At 40.2% G+C, this 24,070-nt stretch overlaps 2 protein-coding genes across 5 annotated transcripts in view; both read left to right on the forward strand.

The window, feature by feature from the left end:
- Positions 1 to 295: 295 nt before the first annotated feature.
- Positions 296 to 21,659, forward strand: yrk (Yes-related kinase). Of its 3 annotated transcripts, none has more exons than XM_044138665.1 (14): positions 296 to 356; positions 728 to 792; positions 9,454 to 9,497; positions 9,805 to 10,059; positions 10,211 to 10,313; positions 11,523 to 11,621; positions 11,800 to 11,903; positions 12,036 to 12,185; positions 14,224 to 14,379; positions 15,564 to 15,743; positions 17,386 to 17,462; positions 17,558 to 17,711; positions 18,362 to 18,493; positions 20,406 to 21,659. In XM_044138665.1, the coding sequence occupies exons 4-14, from the start codon at positions 9,828 to 9,830 to the stop codon at positions 20,612 to 20,614; spliced, it is 1,596 nt and encodes a 531-aa protein (XP_043994600.1). In that variant the 5' UTR covers positions 296 to 356; positions 728 to 792; positions 9,454 to 9,497; positions 9,805 to 9,827; the 3' UTR covers positions 20,615 to 21,659. The 3 variants fall into 3 exon arrangements, with proteins under 3 accessions (XP_043994600.1, XP_043994598.1, XP_043994599.1); XM_044138663.1 differs by lacking the exon at positions 14,224 to 14,379 and adding an exon at positions 13,659 to 13,823 and having other exon boundaries at positions 298 to 356; XM_044138664.1 differs by lacking the exons at positions 728 to 792; positions 14,224 to 14,379 and adding an exon at positions 13,659 to 13,823 and having other exon boundaries at positions 338 to 356.
- A 791-nt stretch (positions 21,660 to 22,450) lies between these two features.
- Positions 22,451 to 24,070, forward strand: part of ahdc1 (AT hook, DNA binding motif, containing 1) — a 28,694-nt gene continuing 27,074 nt past the window's right edge. For both annotated transcript variants that reach the window (XM_044138666.1, XM_044138668.1), the window contains exons 1-2: positions 22,451 to 22,646; positions 22,746 to 23,002. The gene's annotated coding sequence lies outside the window, so the exon portion shown is untranslated. The remainder of the gene's footprint in view (positions 22,647 to 22,745; positions 23,003 to 24,070) is intronic.

Consider the following 24,070-nt stretch of genomic DNA (forward strand, 5'->3'; position numbering starts at 1 on the left):
GCTTTTACACCACAAGATGGCAGCAAGCTTCCTTACATTAACTTGTTAAGCGGATATCTGTAAACCAAAGGCCACTGTTAATCGTGAATGTGTATCTATGCTGTAGTTGACAGAGGTCAACTTTGCCACAGTGATGGGAAAAGGAAGCACAAAAGGTCAAGAAACTTACCGTACACTAAGAAGTTACGTTAATTTTTCATGCATGCATATAGTTTTTGATGCGGATGTCGCACATCTCCTTTAGTCTTCTTCCTGTCTGTCGCACCACTCGGTCAAAGTGTCACATCTGAGCTGCAACTGCACATCACCCAGGAACCGAGGCTGATACAGCAACGCTGTCAGCTTTTAAATGAAACGTAAGTTACTTGTTAAAAGTAAAGGCAGACCTTTTAATTTTTTTTTTTTTTTTTTTTGAAAGTTAAAACTGATCTAGATGAGGTTTATTTATCTAAAAATAGCCGATATATTGAAGTCATTTCTCTTCCATATCCGGTGTACAATTTTCAGGCGTGTTTGCTGTCGCTAATAGTTATTTCAGGTGCGTTACGTCTCTTCTTCGGTGCAGATAACAGACCGCTTTCGTTGGAAAGTGCTTTAGAAGTCATGGTTTCCGCTGAATGAAGTGACCACGGGCCCGCTCCACGCGCGCCGCCCTCTGGGCTGGTCCTTTTAGTGCACGCGCGCTCCTTTTTTTTCTCTATCTCACTTATTTTGCTCTCTGAAGCAGCGCGCGACTCTTCTCCAGCAACCCCACACCTGGATTCACCGCTTGAACGTCGGCTTCTTTCTCTGGTATGTACACACTGAGTTAATTCAGTGACTTATTTCTGTAACGTAAACTCCATTGCAAAAAAAAAAGTTACGTCTATTCTTGAAATGTTCAAAGGTTCTTGTGTGTCAAAAAAGACTCGCACATTAAAGTATTTAAATGACAACAGAACCAGGCAAAACCCTGTGTAGATCGTACATCCCGAGCAGCCCAATTATATTTTAATTTCTAACTTATCTGCTTTTCTAACTTATCAATTTGTCAAATTTCTGATGACATACGTGAAAGCTGAGAAGCGACTTTCTGTCTGTTAAATAAAGGGAAGTTCGTTTACTGTTGCCTGCCAGAAGCTGATGAAGTGCGGTTATGCACTTGTTCTTGCACTTTTCATGATGGACAGATGGCCTACCACAGAGGATGTTTAGAAATTGTGCTGCGATGTTAAAAAACTGGAATTTACTTTAAAGAGTTTTGTCATAACCTGTGTTGCCATCAAGAGGGTTGGCAATGTCTCCTCTCAAGCTTTCACCCTGAAGGGGATTTAGTGAAGCACAGACTTTCAAGAGATGTAGTATTTATTTGTTCAGTATTTCATTTGTTTATGTTAATCTTTTTATTTTTTTTGTCCTTGATGAATGTCCGTCATTCAGTCCAGAGACGCTAATCTTAAAAAGTTGCTGTTTCTATGATAAGAGGCAAGACTTTTTTTCCCCCGTCTCTATAAAGTATAAACCAACACAGTCCAGCCCCTTCTCTGTCTGTTGCTGCACACAGACAGTGAGCTGGCTGAAAGACAACAAATTTGCTGGAAATATTTTGGCTCCCAAAAGTTGCCAGACAGTCTCGATTTCCCGGCAAATATTCGCTTGGTGAACTTACTCTTCTCTATAGAGGACAGAATGGTAAAAAAGGCTCCATTGGAGGTTACCAACGGCCTTAAAGCATACCAAATTATATATTGTTTGGATTTGTGATGGGTACACATTCCTAAATTTTTCCAGCTAGATTTTATTTCTGTCTGTGTGTTACATATTCCTTTAGTCGATTATTCATAGTACATGCCTGCAGGAAACCACCTAAAGGAAAAGGCTGGGCTGCCTGTTTCCTCAACATACCCATCATTTTTATGGTTTTAACATTAAGCTTGGGCAGGTTGCTAATCCTTGTAGATTCCTTTTTGTAATCTCTGAAAGTATAGGTTTCACAACTTTAAAAAGTTTAAAGGCGATGAAGAAATTGCGAGAGATTTGATGGGTAAAACCAGTGTTAGGCCGGACTCCGTCACTTCCTGTTTCTTTACAGGGTCAGTTCCTGTCTATAGCCCTGGAGCTACATACAGGCCGGAAGGAAAAGGACTTGTGAATATTTTCTGCTGTCGGAAGAATTAGAATTGCAAGAGTGCTAAACACCTGGGTATGAGCTGAATATGACACAAAGCAGTCAGCTTCCTCTTGTTGGACAAAGTCTCGATCCTAATATGTAGAAAACAGGGGAAACCTCCGAGAGTTATAAACAACAACCCGGGTCTGGCCTCTGTATCTCAAGGATGTGATGACATCATGTAGAAACAGGACATCCCAATGGCTGAGACGCCTTACTTTTCCCCCTCTAACTCCGTCTCCCTCGCCCCTCTGTTGGAGTGTGTGTGAGCGGGTTCAGTGACAGTTTGCTTCCCATTGTCCTATCATTCCTGCCCCACTCGCATTCTGCATCCTGTTGAGTTTCCTGCTCATGGTGCAGAGTTAGAAAGAAAGGTCTGAGCACAAAAAGGTAAAAATAATAGACCGAGAGGACCGGGTGGTAAAAGTAATGGCGGCCGTCTTTAAGGAGAAATCGGTAAAACAGGACAGATTTAGGGCCGAGCGTGTGTGTATGTGTTTGACTGCAGTGAATTTTCCCTCTGGGAGCAGCTTATCTGCAGTCCACTGAGCAGGAAAGGGTGTGTCACTTGGATATGGATGTTGGCGTGAGTGACGGTGTTGATGGAGGGGTTGATGTTATTGTGATTTTTAGAAGAATGCACAGAATGCTCGGTAGTAGTTTCTAGGTCAAAGTTTTGTTGCTTCCTTACATTGTTTAAACTGGACAAATCCAGCAGTATACTGAATTGTACTCGAGTGCGGAAGTGGAAAGTGACATTTTCCACAGCTCTTCTTCAGTACAGGTTTTTACCAACTTCTGCATCAAAGATGGAGAAAGGTCTGATTGCCAGTTGATATGGGCAAAACAATTCACCTTCCAGTACCTAGTACATGTCCAGTTATTTGGGAGGAGGTGGCTCTCCGTGTTGCGCAGAGTGTAAATATCTAAGAAAATAAAGTTTTTTCTTAATGTTTATGAAGATGTATCTGCTTCGCAGTAGAACTTAAAAAGTTATTTTGGAGTTTTAACGGAAGACGTATTGCGCCTAAAATTTAAAACATCATTTTGAACTGAACTAGATTGTTCTATAAATGGTATAGTATGCACTTTGAAAGTTATGAAACACTTTTTTCCTTCCTTTGTACACACACACACACACACACATGCACACGCACACACACACACACACACACACACACACACACATATATATATTTCACATGATCATAATGTAAAGTAGAAAATAACATAAATAAAAAAAAATCTGTCACTTTTTAAACTATGACAGATATCTTTCAACATAAAACAAAATGTTGAAAGATATTTATCTTCTTAGCCTTCTTAATAATCAATGAAAAAATTGCAGCATTCATGCCCTTCTGGTAATTATTGCCCTGTAGTTTATATGCTTGCACTGATACTTTGACACTTTATGTTTGAACTGGAAGGCCTTCTTGCCATTTTTTTTTTTAGTACCCTTTATTGACGGTTACCAGGCAGGAAATGTTGGGTGTCAAACCCATGACAGCTGCCTAATGGTTTAAATTGGTTTTTATGAGACGACAAAAAAATGTGAGACTTTTGCCTCGTCCGTTTGAAGCATAGAGTAACATACTGTTGCCATTCTCCCATTTTGTTGCTATCCCCTGCTGGTCAGCTGGCTGAAAGAAGCTATCATGTACCCCATTTACAAGAAATGCAAGATTGCAATTTTGGAAATATTTGGGTTGCAGAACATAAAGATGGTCGTACTGGTGAAACTAACATGAAAGTTAAACTTTTAAAACTACAGTCTTCAAACCTCAAACACCATGTCTCTCTGATCTAATTACTTAACCTGCAAATCAGTAAAACCAGCAAAAAGTTACATCCACAATGTCTGGCTAATACCATTCAATACTTTAGTGACAGAAGTGTCATGATGTAGTTAATTAACAAATTACCCGAAAAAAAGATAAAGTATACAGCAACTATTTCACAAAGGTGGTTTTGGGAACAAAAACTTGGAACTGACACATTTCCATTCAACAAGCAAGTCAGAGGTTCTCACAAAAGAAATTAAGTTAAAATGTCTAAATTTAGACTAAAGTGTAATCAAGCACAATTCCATTCTTTAAGAGGAGCGGTCCTGCTGGCCTCATAAAAAAACAAAAACAAGTTTAATTCAAAAAGTGAAATCATCTCCTATCAAGCCCTGCGACAGACTGGCGACCTGTCCAGGGTGACCCCGCCTCTCGCCCGGAACATTAGCTGGGGATAGGAACCAGCAACCCTCCCGACCCCATTAGGGACAAAGGGTGTATAGACAATGGATGGATGGATGGATCTCCTATCAACACGTTTTACAAGAACCTGATAATCCATTTTTAAAAAAATCAGGTATCCCTGGACAAAGAGATATCAGCCCTGATTAAGCCCACTCTGATTCAGAAACCAACAAAAATGTTGTTCTCTTGTTACCAATCTAGCAGAAATGAATGTGTAAAGAATTAATAACAAATAACTCACCCATGTACAGCAGGAGCATTATAGCACTGCCTCTTCTGAAAAGATGCATTTGAAAAGTTGCTTTATAAAATAAAAAATCAAGCATGCAGCTGCTGCAATTATCTGTGATTCTGACGTTTACATAAATGCTTATTGTAACTTTAACTCCAGAGCATGACCATGCAAACACGAGTTTCTGGAGAGCTCACCATCTATATAGTCAACGTCTTTGGTATTTCCGCTAAAGCATTTTATGATCAGCTGGCTGGGAAACGTTGTTTGACTTCAAACAGACAAACACGAGTTTAGGTATTTAGGTGAGATGACAGCCCACGAAAAAGGTCACATGTGAAGCTTGAGTAAAGTTCTTTGATGGTGAATATTACCAGTGGTGCTGCCAGACTTATCAGAGACGAGCATCACACTTCTCTCCTCCAACAGAGGAAGCAGGTTTTGTTTCACAGGCTATTCTAATTATTACATTGTGTTAGTACGCTGCTATAAAAATATCCTGACACTTATCAACAAGTCCGCAACATTAGGTTGAGTCTGTGCTCAGTCCTGAAGGGCCGTTTTACGCAGGGGCACAGCCGAAAACCAGCGACTGCTCCAAAATTCACTTCACCCTCAATATATACCGGTAAACAAAAGCACTAATGCACCTTTTGAGTGCTATATTTCCTCTTTAAAGTCAAAGTTAGCAGTAATAGCTATCCCCCCTGCACCGGATCTCATTGTTGTCATATGTAATTAGCAAGCAATATGAGCTCAGACTGTCAAACTAAGTGTGATGTTTAAAGGATATTAACTGTGCAACCCCCCACTTTGCCACTCATCACCAACACCACAAAACGCCCACACACTCTCATACTCTTAACCCTAGTACATGTTATGACTTTGAAAGCTTGCAACTTGAACTTCAATGGTTATTAAACATATTAAGGTGAGTTGCTCTGAGCAAGTGAGACTTTCCAATCACAGAGAAAGATTTTTTTTTAATTCTACCCACAAATCAGTTTTAATCACGCCAGTTGTAAATTTATTACAGCTTCTGTGTGCAGAGAGTGGAAAACAAGACAATGACAGGATTATTTATTCAACGGGAACCCAACAGGGAATAATGACCGATGAAACACTTCCCACTATATGTGTGATTGTGACTGTTTTGTTATATCACACCTGTTTGTGCTCACCTGCCAGTCCCAAAAAGGCAGGAAGTGTGACAATTGAACATAAAAGGGCAAAAGAAGGCTAGTTGAATCAAAATGGCCTCTGTGACGCCTCCTGTCACTTCTACTTTCCTTGCTTCACTCAATAACGCGTGCAGCATCTGAGGAGTGGATGTAGAGCATGTGAAAGGTGGTGTAGCGCAGAATGGAGAACAGTAACAGAAAGGAAAGTGTGAGCTTGGGGTGTTTCTGTGGCTCTGCAGCTGCTCTGGGTGTGTATGTGGATGGACTCTGGCCTCAGTTTCCAGGAAAAGGGGGGAGCCATCAGAAGGGTGGACAGGAAACCCTAACAGGGCTAACTTCCTGTAACTCTCACGATGGCCGGTCTGATAGTGAGAGAATGTTTGTGTGTGTGAATTTGCTGCTGTATTTTTTGCTGCATTACGTCGCCCTGAAATAGCCGTTGTTGCTGTGAAGTTCTGTAAGAACGTCGAAGGTTTTTACAGGGGAACGAGTAAACCCGCAGTTGCCAATTTGTCACAATGAAAGTAAAGAATGATTTCTCTTCCTTCTCTGCCATAACTTGTATTGTTCTCCTTTTGTGACTTCCTGTGCATTCCTGAGTAGGTGGGGTGGCTGCAGCCTGGAAGATTAGCCATCTTGAAAGGTTGCAGGTTAGAATCTAAGAGCACTCTGGAGACATTATCCTGATGTATGTGTGAGCTCAGCCTAAAGTAATCAGTTGTAAATTAAAACCTGTATTTTTCTGGGTGGTGATCGTTTGGTCCAGCATTTTATAATTTCCAAATGTAGACTACACATTTTAAAACAGACCATAGATACAAAAGTCCTGCTACAAACTGATCTCTAACATTTCTTTATACTCAGTTTCTTGTAAATGCAAGAAACCTTTTTGTCACATTGCAATCTCAAACTTGAATGTATTTTGAATGTATTTATATGTGAAAGACTATCATGTTATTGGTCTCCAGTCTCAAGTCTTCTACAGTCCTGGCATTGTTAATCTTCCCATCAACTCTGACAAGCTTGTCTCTGGTGAAGAAAAGGATCCCATAGCATGATGCTGCCACCAGCATGTTTCATCGTGAGAGCGGTGTGTCCACTGTTTGTTTGCCACCAAACTGCTGCCCATCGGCAAAAAAAAGTGTTGGTTTGATCTCATGTTTGTTGTGTTCCCTCTATGACATGAGATAAGCTGCAGAAACAACCACAAAAATACTTTCAGGTTTGTCATCGTGACAAAAAAATGCTAAAAAATAATAGGTGTTAATGCTTTTCTTTAGGCTCTTATGTGAATGGAGGACATGCATCTTCGTCTTGATTTTGTCAATAACATAGCAAAATAGGCACTTTCTGATTATTTTTTTTGTATCAAAAGATGCCGTTCCAAAAACCTGCCATGTTTTTGTTTGTCTGCTTCTTTACAGTTTCCAGAACCCAAAGTTAAAGTTTAAGGTTTTCAAAGAAAAAATTTTAATTTGGGTTTAACTTTGACATCTTGTTGATGTCAGCAAGATCAGTTAGTGAGGCTGTCTGCTCCTGGCTAGCCTGCAGTGGGCTTTTTGACAGACATGCCTCTTGTAATTTTAAAACAGCATTACTGTAATATTTGTGATGGGTGGTGCGGCTCTAGTTTTTATACTATATCTGATCCTGGTTTTCTGCGTTTCTCAATAGCAGCTTAGACCTTCATGCCTCCTCATGCATGAGCTGATGAAACAAGCTTATTTTATTCTTAAGAGGAACATTACGTAACTGTATGTAACTGTATGTAACCATGGAGAACATTTATTATCCTCTTGTCATCTTATGCGGGAACAAGAAAGAGCAAGCATCTAACATAGCTTTTGCTTTGGCGCTTCATTAGAGGGTTGAGATTAGGATTTTATTGGTGGTCTTAAAGGTTCTGATTTGATTATATTTTAATGATCTTTTACACTGTCTTGCTTCATCTAGAAGACAGCCAATTGAGCTTTAATAAAATATTCCAACACAGATATAGATTATCTTGCCTTTACAGTTGCTTCTCTTAATTATATCCATATTAGAATGGCTGAAGGCCCACAGTGATGTGAAAGACCCAGTTCAATTTACTTGAAAAGGTCTTGACAAGTTAACTCTATAAATTGTGTAATCAAATGATTTAGCTTTTTCTGGGTTTCTGCATTTTAAAAATATAATTAAAGGAAGCACATGAATATGTATATATATATATATATATATATATATATATATATATAACAGAATAAGTGTAGATTTCAAAGCATAGTTTTGTTTATTCAGGAGAGAATGCTATCAACCTGACCCTATGTGCAATTGGGACTAAAATTGAAATTAAATAAAAAAACAGGCTAAAAAGCAAAAACAGAACAAATCTTTTATGTTTTTTTTTTTCTTCTCACCACTGCACAATGTATGTCGTTGGATAAAAATTTATATTAACATTCAATAGAAAAACAAGACACCATAATAATAAAAAGCTTTAATGTAGCATCTCTTCTCATATTTTTCTCTGCAGCACTGTGTTTTAGCCAAGCTCTTTAATCTACTGAGTAATAAGATCCCCTGAAACAAAGAGAGTTAATACCCTCTCTCGAAACGCCAAAACAAAAAAAACAACAACTTGAGACTTTCTGCTTTTCACCTCAAAAAAATATTTAGAATACGTGTTTGCCCTCATACTAATAATTGTTTCTTTGCTGAATTTGACAAATTTGACATAACCTTGAAGTGATACCATGGGATTTGAAATAGACATTTTTCCTGCTGAGCTGAGTCAAATGATAAGATCAGGAACTCCCCATCACCACAAAGCAGTTTGCATGCATCAATCTATTTTTATTAAAACCGTGTAAAGTCAGTTCATGTGGTAAAAGGGGCTGATCAGCTTTAGTCCTTTTAAACATCTGATACTTCATGTACATTGTAGAATATTTGCACTAATGGCTTCTTATTGATGCAGTTTAAGCTCAGTGACCAACAGCTGGCAGTCATATGCAAACACTCTTATCTTTTAAATATTACTTAATGTGAACTTGCGCTATTTTCAAAGCACCGTCACTAACCAGAACAGCTTATGTTTATAGCCCTTGTTGTTCTGCTTGAAAATAAAACAATTGACAGTTTTTACTGTATGTTTCTTCCTCTTTGTGTTTGCGTTAGTTTTTTATTTGCTTTGTGAACGTGCCTCCTGCCGAAACAGTGTGGTTTGCTCAAAACTGGAAGTTGGGATTGATACAATGATCTTTGTCAAAGCCATTACGCACCTCCACGGCTGAGCTGCTGTATGTCTGCTACCCTCTGCTCCTGTGATGACATTTGAAAGCTTGTTTTGCCACAAACTCTGAAGATCATGCACATGTACATGTGTACACAGCTGTTGACCGAAAGAATAAGTTAATAGCCTCTCTCGAAACGCCAAAGCAAAACGGGAAGTGGCTAACCTCACATTTCTCTCTCTGTCAAACCTTATCTCAAGCTGTCGGTCTTTTTTTTTCTTCTAACATCTCTGCTTGCAACTGCCTCATGCTTTACTGCCCCTACAGTTCCCTTTCTCCAGTTCTCTGCCCGTCATTCCCGCTTTGCCCTGCTCTACCCGACAAACCCCCCCGTCACTCAACTCCTCCCCTCTTCTTTTCTTTCCAGTGGCGATGGTGATTGACAGATGATCTGACAGAGGAAGACATCAGGTGAGGAAAAAGATAACTTCTCCTTCCTACCCTGTAATTAATTCCTTACTCTCCATCTCCTGCACCTCCTACTGTTAAAGGGAAGTTTTTTTTTTTTGTTTGTTTAAAGTTGGTGACTTCTCTTTCTGCAGTTCTCCATGGTTATTTTGATCACTGTGCGTTAGTAATCCGAGTTGCTCTCAAGTCACATCAGCGCCCAGTAATTAATTTAACTGCAGTTTCTTTCTATGTGTAATGGCTATTTTTTTTAAAGGTGAAAAAAAAAAAGTTACAAAGAAAGAATAACTCATCTTCTTTGCGCTTACAGACGCCGTCGCCGTTTTGGTTATTATGGGGTGTGCCTGTTGCAAGCAGAAAAAGTCCGCCAAATCACTAGGAGCAACATCTGGAACAGTGGATGTTACTGATTTGACTGCGAACAATGCAGAAGGACTGTCTGGAGGTTTGTCGCAGGGACGCTACTGTCCGGACCCCACTCAGACCATCCCAGACTTCAACAAGCCCTTCCCATCCCCTTCAGCCTTTCCCAGCACCAATGCAAACCCTCGGCCTGGAGGCATGGGTAGGCAAATCATCTCCACTTTAAGACATTAAAGTACTAATCTTCCTTTAATGATTTCTCTGTCATGCGATGTCTGTCTTCTAATTTGTGCCGGCACAAATATTTGAAGAACGGGAGTTAAGTGACGGACGGATGTTTTGCTTTGCTGCAGGTGGTGGAGTCACTCTCTTCGTAGCTTTGTATGACTACGACGCTCGCACCGAAGATGACCTCACTTTCCAGAAAGGAGAGAAATTTCAAATCATCAACAACACGTGAGTTAGAACAACCCACACTTGAAAAATAGGTATTCATACACCTTAAACTTTTTCACCCTTTTCATGTTGCAACCGGACACTTTGGGGCGTTTTAATGGGATTTGTATGAGACAGTCGAGCTCACGTTGAGTAAAATTATAAAGTTATTTCTTCACAGATTTGTGGTTTCCATTTGTATTCAACCCCCTCTACTCTTCAACGTCTAAATAAATTCAAGCCAATTGCTTTCAGAAGTCACCTAATGAGTAAACATGAGAGTCTGTGAGTAATGAAATATCCTGCTGTTCTGCAAAGGCCTTAGAGGATTGTTAGAGAAACGAACAGCTGTAAAGACAAACAGCTTATGTGGGAGAATCTGTTGATAGGACAGCTGATTGTTGTGCAATCCAAAAAAATCTTTTCTGTGAGTGACAAGGATGCCAGTGTTAAATACATAACCGCCTGCGAAAAATGGTGATGGTGGGTTGGATGACTGTATGATACATGAACTGTTAAAGGAGCAGAAACTGGGGTTCAAAAAACTTTTTCATATTTCAGAGTAGCCTAGTTAATGTTCAGTCTTAAATCTAATTTAGAATCAGACAACAAGACTTGGAAATTGGTCCATCCGATCTGATGGAGCTTGAGCTTATTTTGCTTAAAAAATGGACCAAAAATTTCGGAACGTTTCTTACAGGTATGGCTGCAAAAGACGGTGGTTCTACAATACAAATGCATATCTTTTTATAACGTTAATATCTGCATTTACTAAGAATGGTTATAAACATCCAAGTTATTTCTCTGATTGTAAAATGACAAACTGTAGAAAAAGGTCAAGAGGGGTGAATATTTTTAGGAAACAACATAAGTAGCGTTTCAATGTCTGCAGACGCTACATGAAGGGACCGCAGCAACAGATAAGAATTTATCTAGGAGCTGACGGCATATTGAGTTCTGTGAAAGCTAAACTAAGTCAGTTGACTGTTTTTCTATGCATTAAATTCCTCCCATTGTGAATAAATGTCACTGATTAAAAAATATCCGAGTTCTCAGCGGCCGCAGGGCACGTCGACCAGCCTTTGTTATTGAAAAACGTTTTGTCCTGCTCAGGAAATCCAAAATCAATTTACATGATGTTAACTTTTGACCAATGCTGTTTATATGTTGTCCAGCAATATCTTCATTTTTCTTTGTAATTTTCTTTTCATAAATTGTTTTTGGTTACAGGGAAGGTGACTGGTGGGAAGCTCGCTCGTTGAACACCGGCAACTCAGGTTACATCCCCTCCAACTACGTAGCTCCTGTTGACTCCATACAGGCTGAAGAGTGAGTTTGCAACGGAAAACAAAGACACACACAACAGTGACAGTGTTTGTTATGTTTTGTGCTGCGCTTTAAGCCAACACTTAAGACTCCCTTAGTGATTGACATGTAGTCTGAAAGCAGAGGTCAAGTGACGTGTGATGTTATTCCAATCACCTGTGTGGCGTTCTCATGGTGACAGGTGGTATTTTGGGAAGATGGGGAGGAAGGACGCGGAGAGACAGCTGCTGGCTCAGGGCAACCAGAGGGGAACTTTCCTCATACGAGAGAGTGAGACCACCAAAGGTGAGGAGAAGAAGCATTCAACACGTCTATGCACTATCTCTTTAAAGAAAGTCTAAAAACAATCAAAGCTTTCAACTCTTTCACGTCAGCCAACCTTCCCTTCATGAAGCCTTTCACATTTCTCTCATACAGGTGCTTACTCACTGTCCATCCGGGACTGGGACGACAACAAGGGAGATCATGTCAAGCATTACAAGATCCGCAAACTAGACAACGGTGGCTACTACATTACCACGAGGTCACAGTTTGACACTGTTCAGCAGCTGGTAGAGCACTACACAGGTAACACGGCAGCAGATTCACAAATTCCTCCTCCTCTTTTCTGATCGCCTGTCAGCTTTCAAAGCTCCTGTTTCAGTGTCGTCATACTGAAATATTGCTTCAATTGATGTTTAATTCTTTCTTTAGCATAAACCTTGAACTTTTTCACATAGATATTGTCAAATTACTGCCATGACCTTCAGTGTGCTTTAGTGGCCGTGCTGTGTAGGAATGTATGACTGTTATAAATGGTCATGTGCAAAGATGCTTTGCAGTAGAACCACACAGATGGGAGGATTCAGCAGTTGTGAAGCAGGAGAAAATAATGCATGGCTTTGAATAAAAAACAAACTGCAATGTGGGATGCATTTGAATTGAGAACCAGTTACTCTGATAGCCCTCATTAAGATCCAGCGTGACCAGTTGTGTAACCATTTTTGGCTACGTTGCGTTTGGGGATATGTTCAAACTTTGCACATCTAGAAACTGAAACCTTTGCTTATTTTTTTATAATAGTTCAAGTTTTGTCGGATTTGATGCAAAGCTTCTGTGAGCTTGCCCTGCGACAGACTGGCGACCTGTACAGGGTGAACCCCGCCTCTCGCCCGGAACGTTAGCTGGAGAGGCACCAGCAACCCTCCCGACCCCTCTAAAGGACAAGGGTGTACAGAAAATGGATGGATGGATGGATGGATGGGCTTCTGTGAGCTTCAATTATTAACTCTACAGATCCTCAGTCAGATCTAAATTCAGCTCTTAAAATTTTCATACCGAACCTGAAGAAAAGTGTCTCCACAATGTGATCCTGCCACCACCTTGTTGGATAATAAAAAAATAATAATAATTTATTGTCTTCTTCACAATAATAACCTACATTGTGTTGGTTTTGGTTATCATATGTGAGCCTGGGCATTATGAATCCCTCTAAAAGATGTAAAAATTGTAGCTGTAACATTACATGTAAAAAGTTCAAAGTGTATGAATACTTTTGAAAGGAAGTCTTAAATACTTCTACCTGATACTGCTTTTTGCATTGTGCTTTTATAAGCATAAACAGTCCCTGTAAAAATTACTCAATCAGTTATGATTAATAGAAAAATGAAGTTACTCTGGCCTTTTTCAAAATGTGAGAAACACGTTTGACTTCAGTTACAAACTCGAAAAAGAAGAGTTTGGATGACATAATGTGTTTCACTTCCGTCTTACCTTAAACTAGTTGAAAGTGTAAATCTGCCCCCTAGTGGCACATTTTTGAATTAGCGCACATAATGTAGTTTGCATCTTGGCGCATGTATTTTTCTTTGTCTTTCCCACAGCATCCTGGCGTTTCTGCCACATTTATGCATATTTTTGCTTTGTACATTATATGTTTATGTGTGTTGTGCGGTTGTATGTTTGCTTAACTTGCATTTTTCTGTCTTTACCTTTGCATTTGCTCTTTTCTCCCTCTTTGTTTTGTCTGTTTGTATGTCTCTCCGTCTCTCTCTGTCTCAGAGAGAGCGGCGGGACTGTGCTGCCGCTTGATGGGCAGCTGTAAGAGAGGCATGCCTAAGCTGGCCGACTTATCAGTGAAGACCAAGGATATGTGGGAGATTCCCCGCGAGTCTCTCCAGCTGATTAAGAAACTGGGCAACGGCCAGTTTGGAGAAGTCTGGATGGGTAGGACTGTTGGGGATTCGCTGAAGGGGAAAAAGGACAACAGAAGCACGCCTGATTAAAAAATGTATAACTGTAACAGGATAGAAAGTGTGAACATTTCTTTACATAAAACCGGAAAGAAACAAATTCTTACCTTAAACAGAAATTGAAAAATTGCAAGTGGGCACGTCACGCAGAGGAAGCTGAGTTCCCACTCCACATCCAGATGTGCTGAGTTGTTCTCCTGATCCTCCTTTCGTTGCATGTGCATGTTTCTAAAACTCACATCACATTTTGTCACTCCTTTCCATCTTTTCACCAACTCTCCAACCCGCACCTTCACCCTTTCTTCTCCCATCCTCCATCACCAAACTTCTTTCCCACCATCTCTGGCACCCCCTCTCCCTCCTCTTCTTCTTAGGAACTAACGATGGACTCTGTTATTACCTGACCAAGCCCTGCCTCAACTCCACCCCTCTCACCCTGGGCCTTGGGCGGGACGCCTGGGAGGTACCGAGGGAAACCCTCTCAATGCAAAGGAAGCTGGGACAGGGTTGCTTCGGGGATGTCTGGATGGGTGAGACTCTAAAAGTCAGGAAAAAACAGGGAAACAAAGATTGTTTTGTTGTATTTCAGTGTCTAATTAAGATTTCCTTTTATGCCAATGTATTGTTTCTCAGTAGAGAACACACTGGATATTTTTACCTTAAAAGATATAACCCTTAAAGAGTTTTCCAGTGACTGAATCTGAGTGTTTTAACATATTTTTTGAGCTGTACAGGTTATCATCCTGATGTCATCTGTGCATCCTACATGTACAGTGCTGCAGGAAGTTCACATACTCCCATCACGGACACAAATCTCACACTGTTTTAGGTGCTTTAATGACACATTCGAACCATTCTTTTTTACACCATGAATTGAATACCTCCTCTAAAGTTTAGAAAATGTTGCTGAGCAACTCTTTTTGTTGCCATCACCAAGATCCCTGCACTATTCTTAATGGATATTCCATCATTGTTCTAATCTGAAATATTAGAGTTACTTTAAATTGGCAGTTTTTAGTTGTTTCTTGGGTTTCAAAGTCTCCTTTTTACTGCCCCAAACCTACTTTGTTAATGTGTTCAATCTTTAACTTGTCTGCTAGGGAAGATGCAGACTTCAGTCAATTTGAAGGTGTTGGTTTTTGATCAGGGACTTTTTTCTTGGTCTCACCGTGTTTCATGTTGATGCTAAACTTGCTCCCTTCAGACAAAGACACGGGTGTTTTTTGGCTCAGCAATCTTGGGGGTTCCTAGTTCAAACCAAAGTTGAGGAAGCCAGTTTGGAGCAAATGAACAATATTCCCAAACACCATGATTATAGTTATAATCAGTCCACGATTCCAGTGGTTCCTTAAAATCCCTAAATATATCAAATTCATGTCCATCATGAGAGTATGTATACTTCTGACCGACACTGTGGCTAAGGGTCTGCTTTTATTGATGTAAGAAAACCGGACAAACCTCCGTTCATCTGTTGTCCCTCAGCTCACTCATTAACATCATGCATGCACTCCAAAATACCAATCATGAGCATGCGTCAGTATTAACCACATGCTACTCCATTTTGTTTATTGTTTGCTTTTTATATGCAGCAGACACACTGCATGTACATGCAGCTATCAATAGGAGAGACAAATTGGAACATACATGAGGCCTTTTCCTGTGTGCATCCCTGCTTGTCTGTGCGCCCGTTAACATCAACTCGTCTGTATGCCAGGCATGTGGAACGGCACCACCAAGGTAGCGGTGAAGACTCTGAAGCCAGGAACCATGTCCCCCGAGGCCTTCCTGGAGGAGGCTCAGATCATGAAGAGGCTCCGGCACGACAAGCTGGTGCAGCTGTACGCCGTCGTGTCTGAGGAGCCCATCTACATCATCACAGAGTTCATGAGCCAAGGTATCGGGTTGAGTAAACTGTCACCACTCTGACATATTGTAAGTTTGAACTTCCTCTGTCGCAGCAGGGGGGGAAGCTTTACTGACGTCAAACTTTTGAAGTGACTTTGAATTTTTTTTTTTTCAATCCTTAAATGAAACGTATGGTTAACAAAACTCAAAGGGATTTTGTTCAATTGTAAGGATTCAGTTTATATAAGAAAAGAAAAGAACAGAAGCAATATTGATTCTGATTTTTAGCTGTAGCGCTGCTAAACACTCAAACCAAAAAGATTTTTACTACATCACTTCCAAAAAGAAGAGTGCAGTGAAAACCAGTGCTCTGTTTCTGTTTTATATGAATTTAAAACTTGGATCCTGAGATTTTATCACTCATGTTTCTGTTCCGAGTTGGAAAACCACTGGTTCTGCTAAATGACGCTCGGTGACCAGGATAACTACTAATAGCAATACATACATTTCCAGCACTGCAGAGGCAAGGTCATTAAAGATTATATATTAATCGAATAATACCTAATCTAATTAATCTTACATATTAAATAACATATATGAATGATTGAGTAGGAGACGAATTGTCAAAACTGAATATCTGCAGTTTTTATGCTGGCTGTCACTATGTTTTATATGCGAAGCAGCCATTTTGGATTATGAAGTCAAGGTTGATGAGAAACATCTGACTTTTTTACTTTCACTCTGATAATTTTCCTAATTTTAAAGGCAAAATATGTCATCTCAATGGATTTATTTTTTTATTGACACAACAAAGAAGCTGTGTCACTTTAAGGTTCACAATTCCTGTTAAGATGGTGGTGCATGGAAAACATTCATTTCTGTGATGGTACTTTGCAATAAATTGTTTGATAACCTCTGACTTGAACCGCCGTTACATCGCTGGGGGTAAGCTTAGCTTTGTTGCCCTGCTAAACCATGAACCCCTGCCCCATATTCTTAAATCTTTTGCAGCGGTAAAGTTCACAAAAGGGGACTCTAGTTTTTAATTATGTTACATATAGAAAATATATAGTTATCAACTGGACTTTATTTAGAGGGTTAAAATGTTTCTATCTCATGAGGTGTAAATTTATTCAGGTTTGTGGTGGTAATGGCACAAACTGTGAAAACGTTCAACAGTAATACATAAGTATTGTGAGTATAAACATGAAAGAGCTCTACATGTTTGACAGTGAAGTACACGCCGCAGTTTTTCAGTTTCAGCTATATGATAGAGAAGTATGTGTGCATTGACAATATTTCTTAAGACAACATGAGAAAGGCATATCATTTGAAAATGTAAGCTAATTATGTCAGACTGAAATTACAGAATTACCTGCTTATAAATGTCTATTACTCCCACACACACTCTCCCTCCTCACACAACCTAACATTTTACATATAGGATAATATATTTTGCAGTAGTACAGAACAAATTAAGATAAAACTAAATAGCTTATTTAAAATTTCACTTTACATATATTAAAAAAATGAAAATATAATGTAAAATGGCTAGCGACCCTATCTTCTTTCAATAACCTTAAAGAATTAGAAACTGACACAAGGAACTTTCAAAATTTTTGAGGAAAATCGTTAGGAAAATTCTCTATTCGTCATTGAAAGGTGCCTGTTTTTTTAATTTTCTCTCATAGGAAGCTTGCTGGACTTCTTAAAAGATGGAGAAGGGCAGACCCTGAAGCTGCCTCAGCTGGTGGACATGGCCGCACAGGTGAGGTTCAAGTCGAACAGCATGCAGTGGACAAAAGTGAGGCTTTTAGCACCACTGCAGTTCTGTGAGCATGTTTGGTTTCTCTTTGTGTGCAGATTGCAGCTGGGATGGCATACATCGAGCGGATGAACTACATCCATCGTGACCTGCGAGCTGCTAATATTCTCGTTGGAGACAATCTGGTGTGCAAGATCGCTGACTTTGGCCTGGCCAGGCTAATTGAGGACAATGAGTACACAGCCAGACAAGGTAGCTGAATAAAACATAAGCATACAGCTTTTGCCAGACGTGTGCAAGTGCTCATGGTGGATGAAAATGCCAGTTATTTTGTCTTTTTTAAAAGTTTTCTGAACTAATGCTTCTGAAGGGTGTGATGAACATGCGTTCATTTTTAAAAATCAAGAATCAGGTGCACAAGTTTGAATTTATTGCGGATTTTCTGTCAAACATTCAGGGTCAAAATTACACATGAAATCTCAATTACAGATCGGACAAAGATATAAACACACAGCTGAACTTGTTTTTAAAAGGCTCAGCTTCACCTTTATGAATAAATTTCCAAAGACTTTGACTTGAAGCCAGAAGCAATGGCCAATGTTGGACTGTGTATGTATAATTTTAAGCAAATACAATACAAATAGTATTAAGCCAGTTTCTAATGTGTTAATACTTGTAAACCCAGCACTTGTTTTTTTCTTTTTTAAAAACAAACCATGATGAGTGGAAGCAAACTGTGGTATGGAACTGAAAGTACGTGTGTGTGAGTAAGAAAAAGAGAATCCAGGCTTCATCTGCATCTTTTTGTAAAGTTATTTGTTTAGTCTTTATGTCTGTATTTTTAGTCCTAACCTATCCTAAATATATGAGCACACATCTTGACTGTGTTACCATGGTTTCAGGAGCAAAGTTCCCCATCAAGTGGACGGCTCCAGAAGCTGCACTCTATGGACGCTTTACCATCAAGTCAGATGTCTGGAGCTTCGGTATCTTGCTGACTGAACTCATCACTAAGGGACGTGTTCCCTACCCAGGTACTGGACCAGACCGGCTGGTTGAGATTAAATCCAGATCATTTCAGAGTGAAGCTGTTTAGTTTCTGCTTGTGAGACAGCTGATTATTGAGACATGGTGGGTTTTCACACTAACAAACCTTGCTACTGAGCCGCTCTGCTGGAGACTTTGTAGCCTAAGCACTTCCTCACTTGTAGATGAGAACTTACGGTAAAAGGAGGGGTAACCATTTCTTGAGCATCTACCACCCTCCTGTGCCAATTAGCATGCAGATCCTGACGCTTCCCGAGTTTACATGTTTTAATAAGTGAGATAATTTATGCAATTTCTTCATGAGCAAAATGTTATTGATACCTTACACCTCAACTTGGTGATTTGATAAAATATGAAGAAGAATTGTGTGACAAGATGGAACTGGGTTGAATAATTTCCCAGTTGTCTTAGTGAAGATGTGTTCATTTTGTTTTATCTCCCTCTTCTTCTGCAAGTTTTTATTTATTATTTTTTTCATCCAGTAAAAAATAAAAGGATCTTATGTTGTGCGTCTTCCCTTCATTTTACTTTATTTTTTCAGTCTTGTGAGCACACTGGAGATTCTTGATATAATGTTAAAAACACTCTCTTTGCACTCTGCATGTGTGCACATTAATGCTGCTGTTGTCCAGGTGATGTAAAGAAAGTTTTTTTTCTTTTTTAGCAGAGACATTTGTTGACCAGGACAATAATACCAAGGCTGAAGCGAAACCTTTCAGAGGTTTTGAAGTTGTGATGATGTTTGGTTGCACTTCAATTGCTGCACTATTTCTGCACATAACCTGACTAGTAAACATCAATCCCAACTCACCCAAAACACCCCGGTGTTACCGGAGCGCCTTGCACATTTGCTGTGTCCTCTGCTACCTGGCGTATGCCAAACTTTAGTCAGAACTTTTAATGACCTCCTTGCAAGAGCAGCTTTCTTCAGCCCACACTTTCATAATGAGAAATTTGTGAATTGTAATGATTTATAGTTGTCTTTATGAAAGATCCTCCCACCTGAGCTGTGGTTCCGTGCTGCTCCTACAGAGTTACCACGGGCTACTTGGCTCCTTCTCTGATTAATGCTATTTTTCCCCCAGTCTGTCAGTTTAGGTCAGGGCTCTGCAACATGCAGCTCCATCGCTGCATGTGATTCTCGGGTCCCTTCACAGTTGTTCTTAACTTTGACCAAAAATAAATCACAGAGAAAGATAAAAAAAAAAATAGATCTGCTCAAATTTGCTTGCCTTTTTTTCTAGCAACATCAAAAAGGTTCTCGACAGCTTTCTCATGGACCTATTCTCTATGTTCTCTGTACTTTATGATGCAGTTTGTTCTCTAATGTTCTCTAACAAACCTCTGTAGCCTTCATTCTTGTTAGAAAGAGAATTTAGGGGTCCTGTGGTGGCGCAAGAGTTAAGCACAACCCATATATGCAGACCTTAGTCCCCGATACGGCCGTTGCAGGTTCGATTCCTGGCCTGGTGACCTTTGCCACATGTCTTCCCTTTCGCTCATTACCCACTTTCCTGTCAATTCACCATCAGATAGAGGCCACTAGAGCCAATGAAGCCTTTTAAAAAAAGAAAGACACTTTAAAAACCACTAATTATTTTCCTTCCACCTCACAGTAAGGGGTACTTTATTTTGGTGCATTACAAAAAATAAAAGTAAAAAATATACTGTATATTCTAGACAAATTGCCAAAAGTTCAAAAGATAGAGTCACTTTTGAAAAGGCAGGATTTTTCTTTTAATCATTGATGTTTTTTAAAGTATTCCATTACATTTTTTTGTTATTTAATTTTTATTCAAATGTGCATAATATATTTGATATTTGTTGTGTTTTTTTTTTTTTTCCTTTTTTCTTTTAGCACATATTTCAGTTTAATCCTTCTTCCTCTTTCCCCTTAAGGCATGAACAACCGCGAGGTGCTGGAGCAGGTGGAGAGGGGCTACCGGATGCCAGGCGCCCACGGCTGCCCGACCTCGCTCCACGAACTGATGCTGCAGTGCTGGAGGCGGGAGGCCGACGAGAGACCCACCTTTGAGTACCTGCAGTCCTTCCTGGAGGATTACTTCACCGCCACAGAGCCGCAGTACCAGCCCGGAGAAAACCTGTGACCGGAATCGTGTCAGACAGATGCGGAGTTTTTTAACCCACCGTGCAGAAATACAATGACGGGCATGTTGAAGTTGAGCATTTATTTGTGCCCTCAGTGTTTTTGATCCACACTTCACTCGTATGAAGAAACATATCAATGACTTTTGACGTTTCCTTTATTTTTTTGGTTGCTGATCGTCACTGCATCCTGCTCAGAGCAGATCAGTTATCCATGCTGAGGAGTTGGAGCTCTCCTGAACCGGCCTTGCAGTAATGTTGCTTTACTCTGTAACCATGACAACAAGCAACTGAAAGAAAATGTAGATGCTTGTGTTGAGGGGTGGGTTGAGGGAGTCCAGTGGGTCCATGATCTGTTCAGCTGCCATATTTCTTCAGGTCCTTAGATTTCTTTTTTCTTCTTCTTCTTCTTCTTTTTTTTTTTTTTTTTAGTTTTGCGAGGAGAATTCCATCAGATCGACTGATTTCTGTGTGAAAAATGTGCTGATGCAAAAAGAGTCTCGCCTGCAACAAGTTGCACATCTCAAGAAAGCTCCGACAGCTGTCAGTGAACCTCGCAGTTCTTCATCTGACCAGATTATTAACAGATTCACTCTGATATTTAAAAAGCAGGTCTCTGCTCAGCAATAACTGAGCAGAGACCTGATTTCATTATAGTTATGATATTTGATAAAAAAAAAGGGTTTGATATTAAAGCTATATCTGTCTCCTTGAACATGCTGCGCTCAAAGTGGAAGGAATAAAAAAAAATGCGCTTTATGTATGAATTGTCTCGTTCATTGTTCTAATTTAACTGAATTATATCTGTGCATCACAAACATTTCTATATCTAGTAAACATTTATGTATACAGCTGTCGTCCTTTAAGGCTGGAGGGTAGAAAATGGCAAATAAAATAAAATAAAGAGGAAAGATCTCTGGCAGCAGAATGTGAAGGAATAGTGTTTTAAATGTTTTTTAATGGTTATTTTTTACACGAATGTAACCTTCATGTTGCAACTCCTTTGTCATTTTATTGTAATAAAGATCCGATATCTTTTCCAGGTGATGTTTTGTTTTCTCATTTGTTTGGGGATTTATTTTAATGACCTATCACTGTTGTTATGGGTTCTTTTGGTAAATCAAAGTTAAAATGTACCTTAACTTAAGAGAAATAGTTACTGCTTTTGAAGGCTGTTCACTTTTAACGAGGAAACTTTGGGAACCAGATTATTTCATGAGAATTTCATTTGAATGTACAAGATTATAAAGTTAAATTGAACTAATAAAAAGAAAATAAATTTCAGCTGTCAGCCTGTCATTTTTGGTGGTTGACTCTATCTTAGTAAGTATGTAGGTTTGCTCTTTTCACTACTCGCATATCTTGATGGTGAGTTAAACAATAATTAGTGTTCAAAGCTTGTTATTTTTCATTGTTGTTTTTTCACCTAATTGATTTATACTTTAGATGGGTTTCTTCTTGCATTGGATTTAATAATATGAGAGTAAATGTCACATTTTTTATTATTATAATTTTTCAAAAACCTTCAAGTTTGTCACTTATTAGTTACATTGAAGTTTGAAGACATAAATGTATTCTGGTCATCACTGAGGTATTTAAGTTGATTTCTACATTACATTTTGTTTGTGTTTAGCTTCTAGTGAGATCCTCATTACAGCTTCAAAGACCATTAAGGAAGACAAAAATTATTCTTGATTTTTTTTTTCAAGTAAAAAGAAAACACATTATTTTAATTTATCATGTGTACTTTTTTCTGTTTTGTTCCTCTTCCGAGATTGGTTCCTTCCAGCTGAAAAACTACATTTCCTACAACTCCGGAGGGTTAGAGTAAAGCCAACTACGGGTGCCCACGTGTTTTGGACAACCAGGCACGTTGGAGAGGCACACACGGAGACTGGGGCGCACCGGAGACAGAGAGCAGGAATTGCAGAGGCAGAGGCGCACGGGCGCACGGTCGATTTTCGCGCTCCCGCATACCGGGGGAGTCCCGCGTCTGTCCCCGAAACCGGAGCGCAGGCTTTTTAACGGGGCTTTGTCAGTACCTTCACTCGGAACAAGATTATAACAGAACCTCTTTGCTCCTTATTTCTTCATTTTCTCCCCTTTTTGTCTTTTTTGCTTTCCCATATTTAGCGGGTGCAGACGCTGATATTGAGCCAGAGGAGGAGCGGCTTTTAAAAGGTTTAAGTGGGAGGACGGTGGTGGTCCAGCCGGGGCGCAGCGGAGGAACTCTAGATGAAGCGGGGGACACGCCGCTCGGTGACGGCTGCTGACGGCTCCGGTGAACCGGGCGAGAAGAGGGACTGAGCCCTGCGCCAGCCTGGCAGCCTGGCAGCCCGCGTTGACACCCCGCTAAACAAGCTCCGCCGCGCTCTGCTTTACACCAGGGGGTGAGTGTTTTATGCAGATACACGAGAAAAACGCTTACCGTCCACTCATCCAGCTGTGCCGCGCACATCTGGTAGAGCTTCACGTTGAGTTTTTATTTTTATTTTTTTATCTTATTTTATTTTATTTAACCACGTCGGTGCCGTTACCTGCCGCCGCTCTGCATGCCTACAGCTGATCTCGGCTCAACTGTAGGCATGCATGCATGTGGCGATAATGATGTTCAAATACACACAGCGAATGTGCGCGGAGTGAACCCTACATAACCCCACCTGTTTTTTGTTTTTTTTTGTGTCCCTTTGTATTTATAATAATCTCACCTATTAGCCTCATTATGGCAGCATGTACACACTGCAAGCAGCAACAAAGACAGATTTTGTGTCACAAATTGTGGGACTGGCTCCATGGATTTCCACCTGAGTTTGACCGGACTTTTCAGACACACATGACTGCCACGCACCGGATGTTTCAACCCAGATGTTTGCTTTACATATAAAGGCTGAGAGGCGGGGGGTAGATGGGTGGGGGGTGAGGGGGTGGACGGCCACTCTCTTTGCCACACTTAGTTGGACAGGACACAGCAGCAGCAGCAGCAGCAGCAGCGGCAGCTCATCCTGCAGTGGTGATCCAGCCAGTGAGTTTGGAGAGTCATGATTCTGAGCTCTTACCTGTGGTTTTTAGCAAAAGGGAGGAGAAAGAGTGCAGGAAAGCTAAGAAGTCATCGCCAGTGTCTAGCAGTGACAGTTGGTTATTTAAGGGCCCCTCAGAGACATGCACAGGCTGCCCTGGTGCAGGTGCTGTTAGTATGCAGAGTGATGCTCAGAGTGTGTCTCTCTCCCTCTCTCTCTCTCTCTCTCTCTCTCTCTCTCTCTCATTCTCTCTGACACGCACACACACACACAGTCTCACGATCTGAGTCACTGGGTAAAGACTTAGTTCTCTTATATTAGCAGTTAATGAATAATTTCCCCACAATGAATGTTGGTATGAAAAGGAAATGGCTTTACCTTGGCATTCAGCTGCTGTCTGTCAGACTTGTCTTGAGTGTGTTACCTTCTATGTGTGCGTGC

Source organism: Gambusia affinis, linkage group LG14 (assembly GCF_019740435.1).
Source record: "Gambusia affinis linkage group LG14, SWU_Gaff_1.0, whole genome shotgun sequence".
Classification (NCBI taxonomy): Eukaryota; Metazoa; Chordata; class Actinopteri; order Cyprinodontiformes; family Poeciliidae; genus Gambusia; species Gambusia affinis.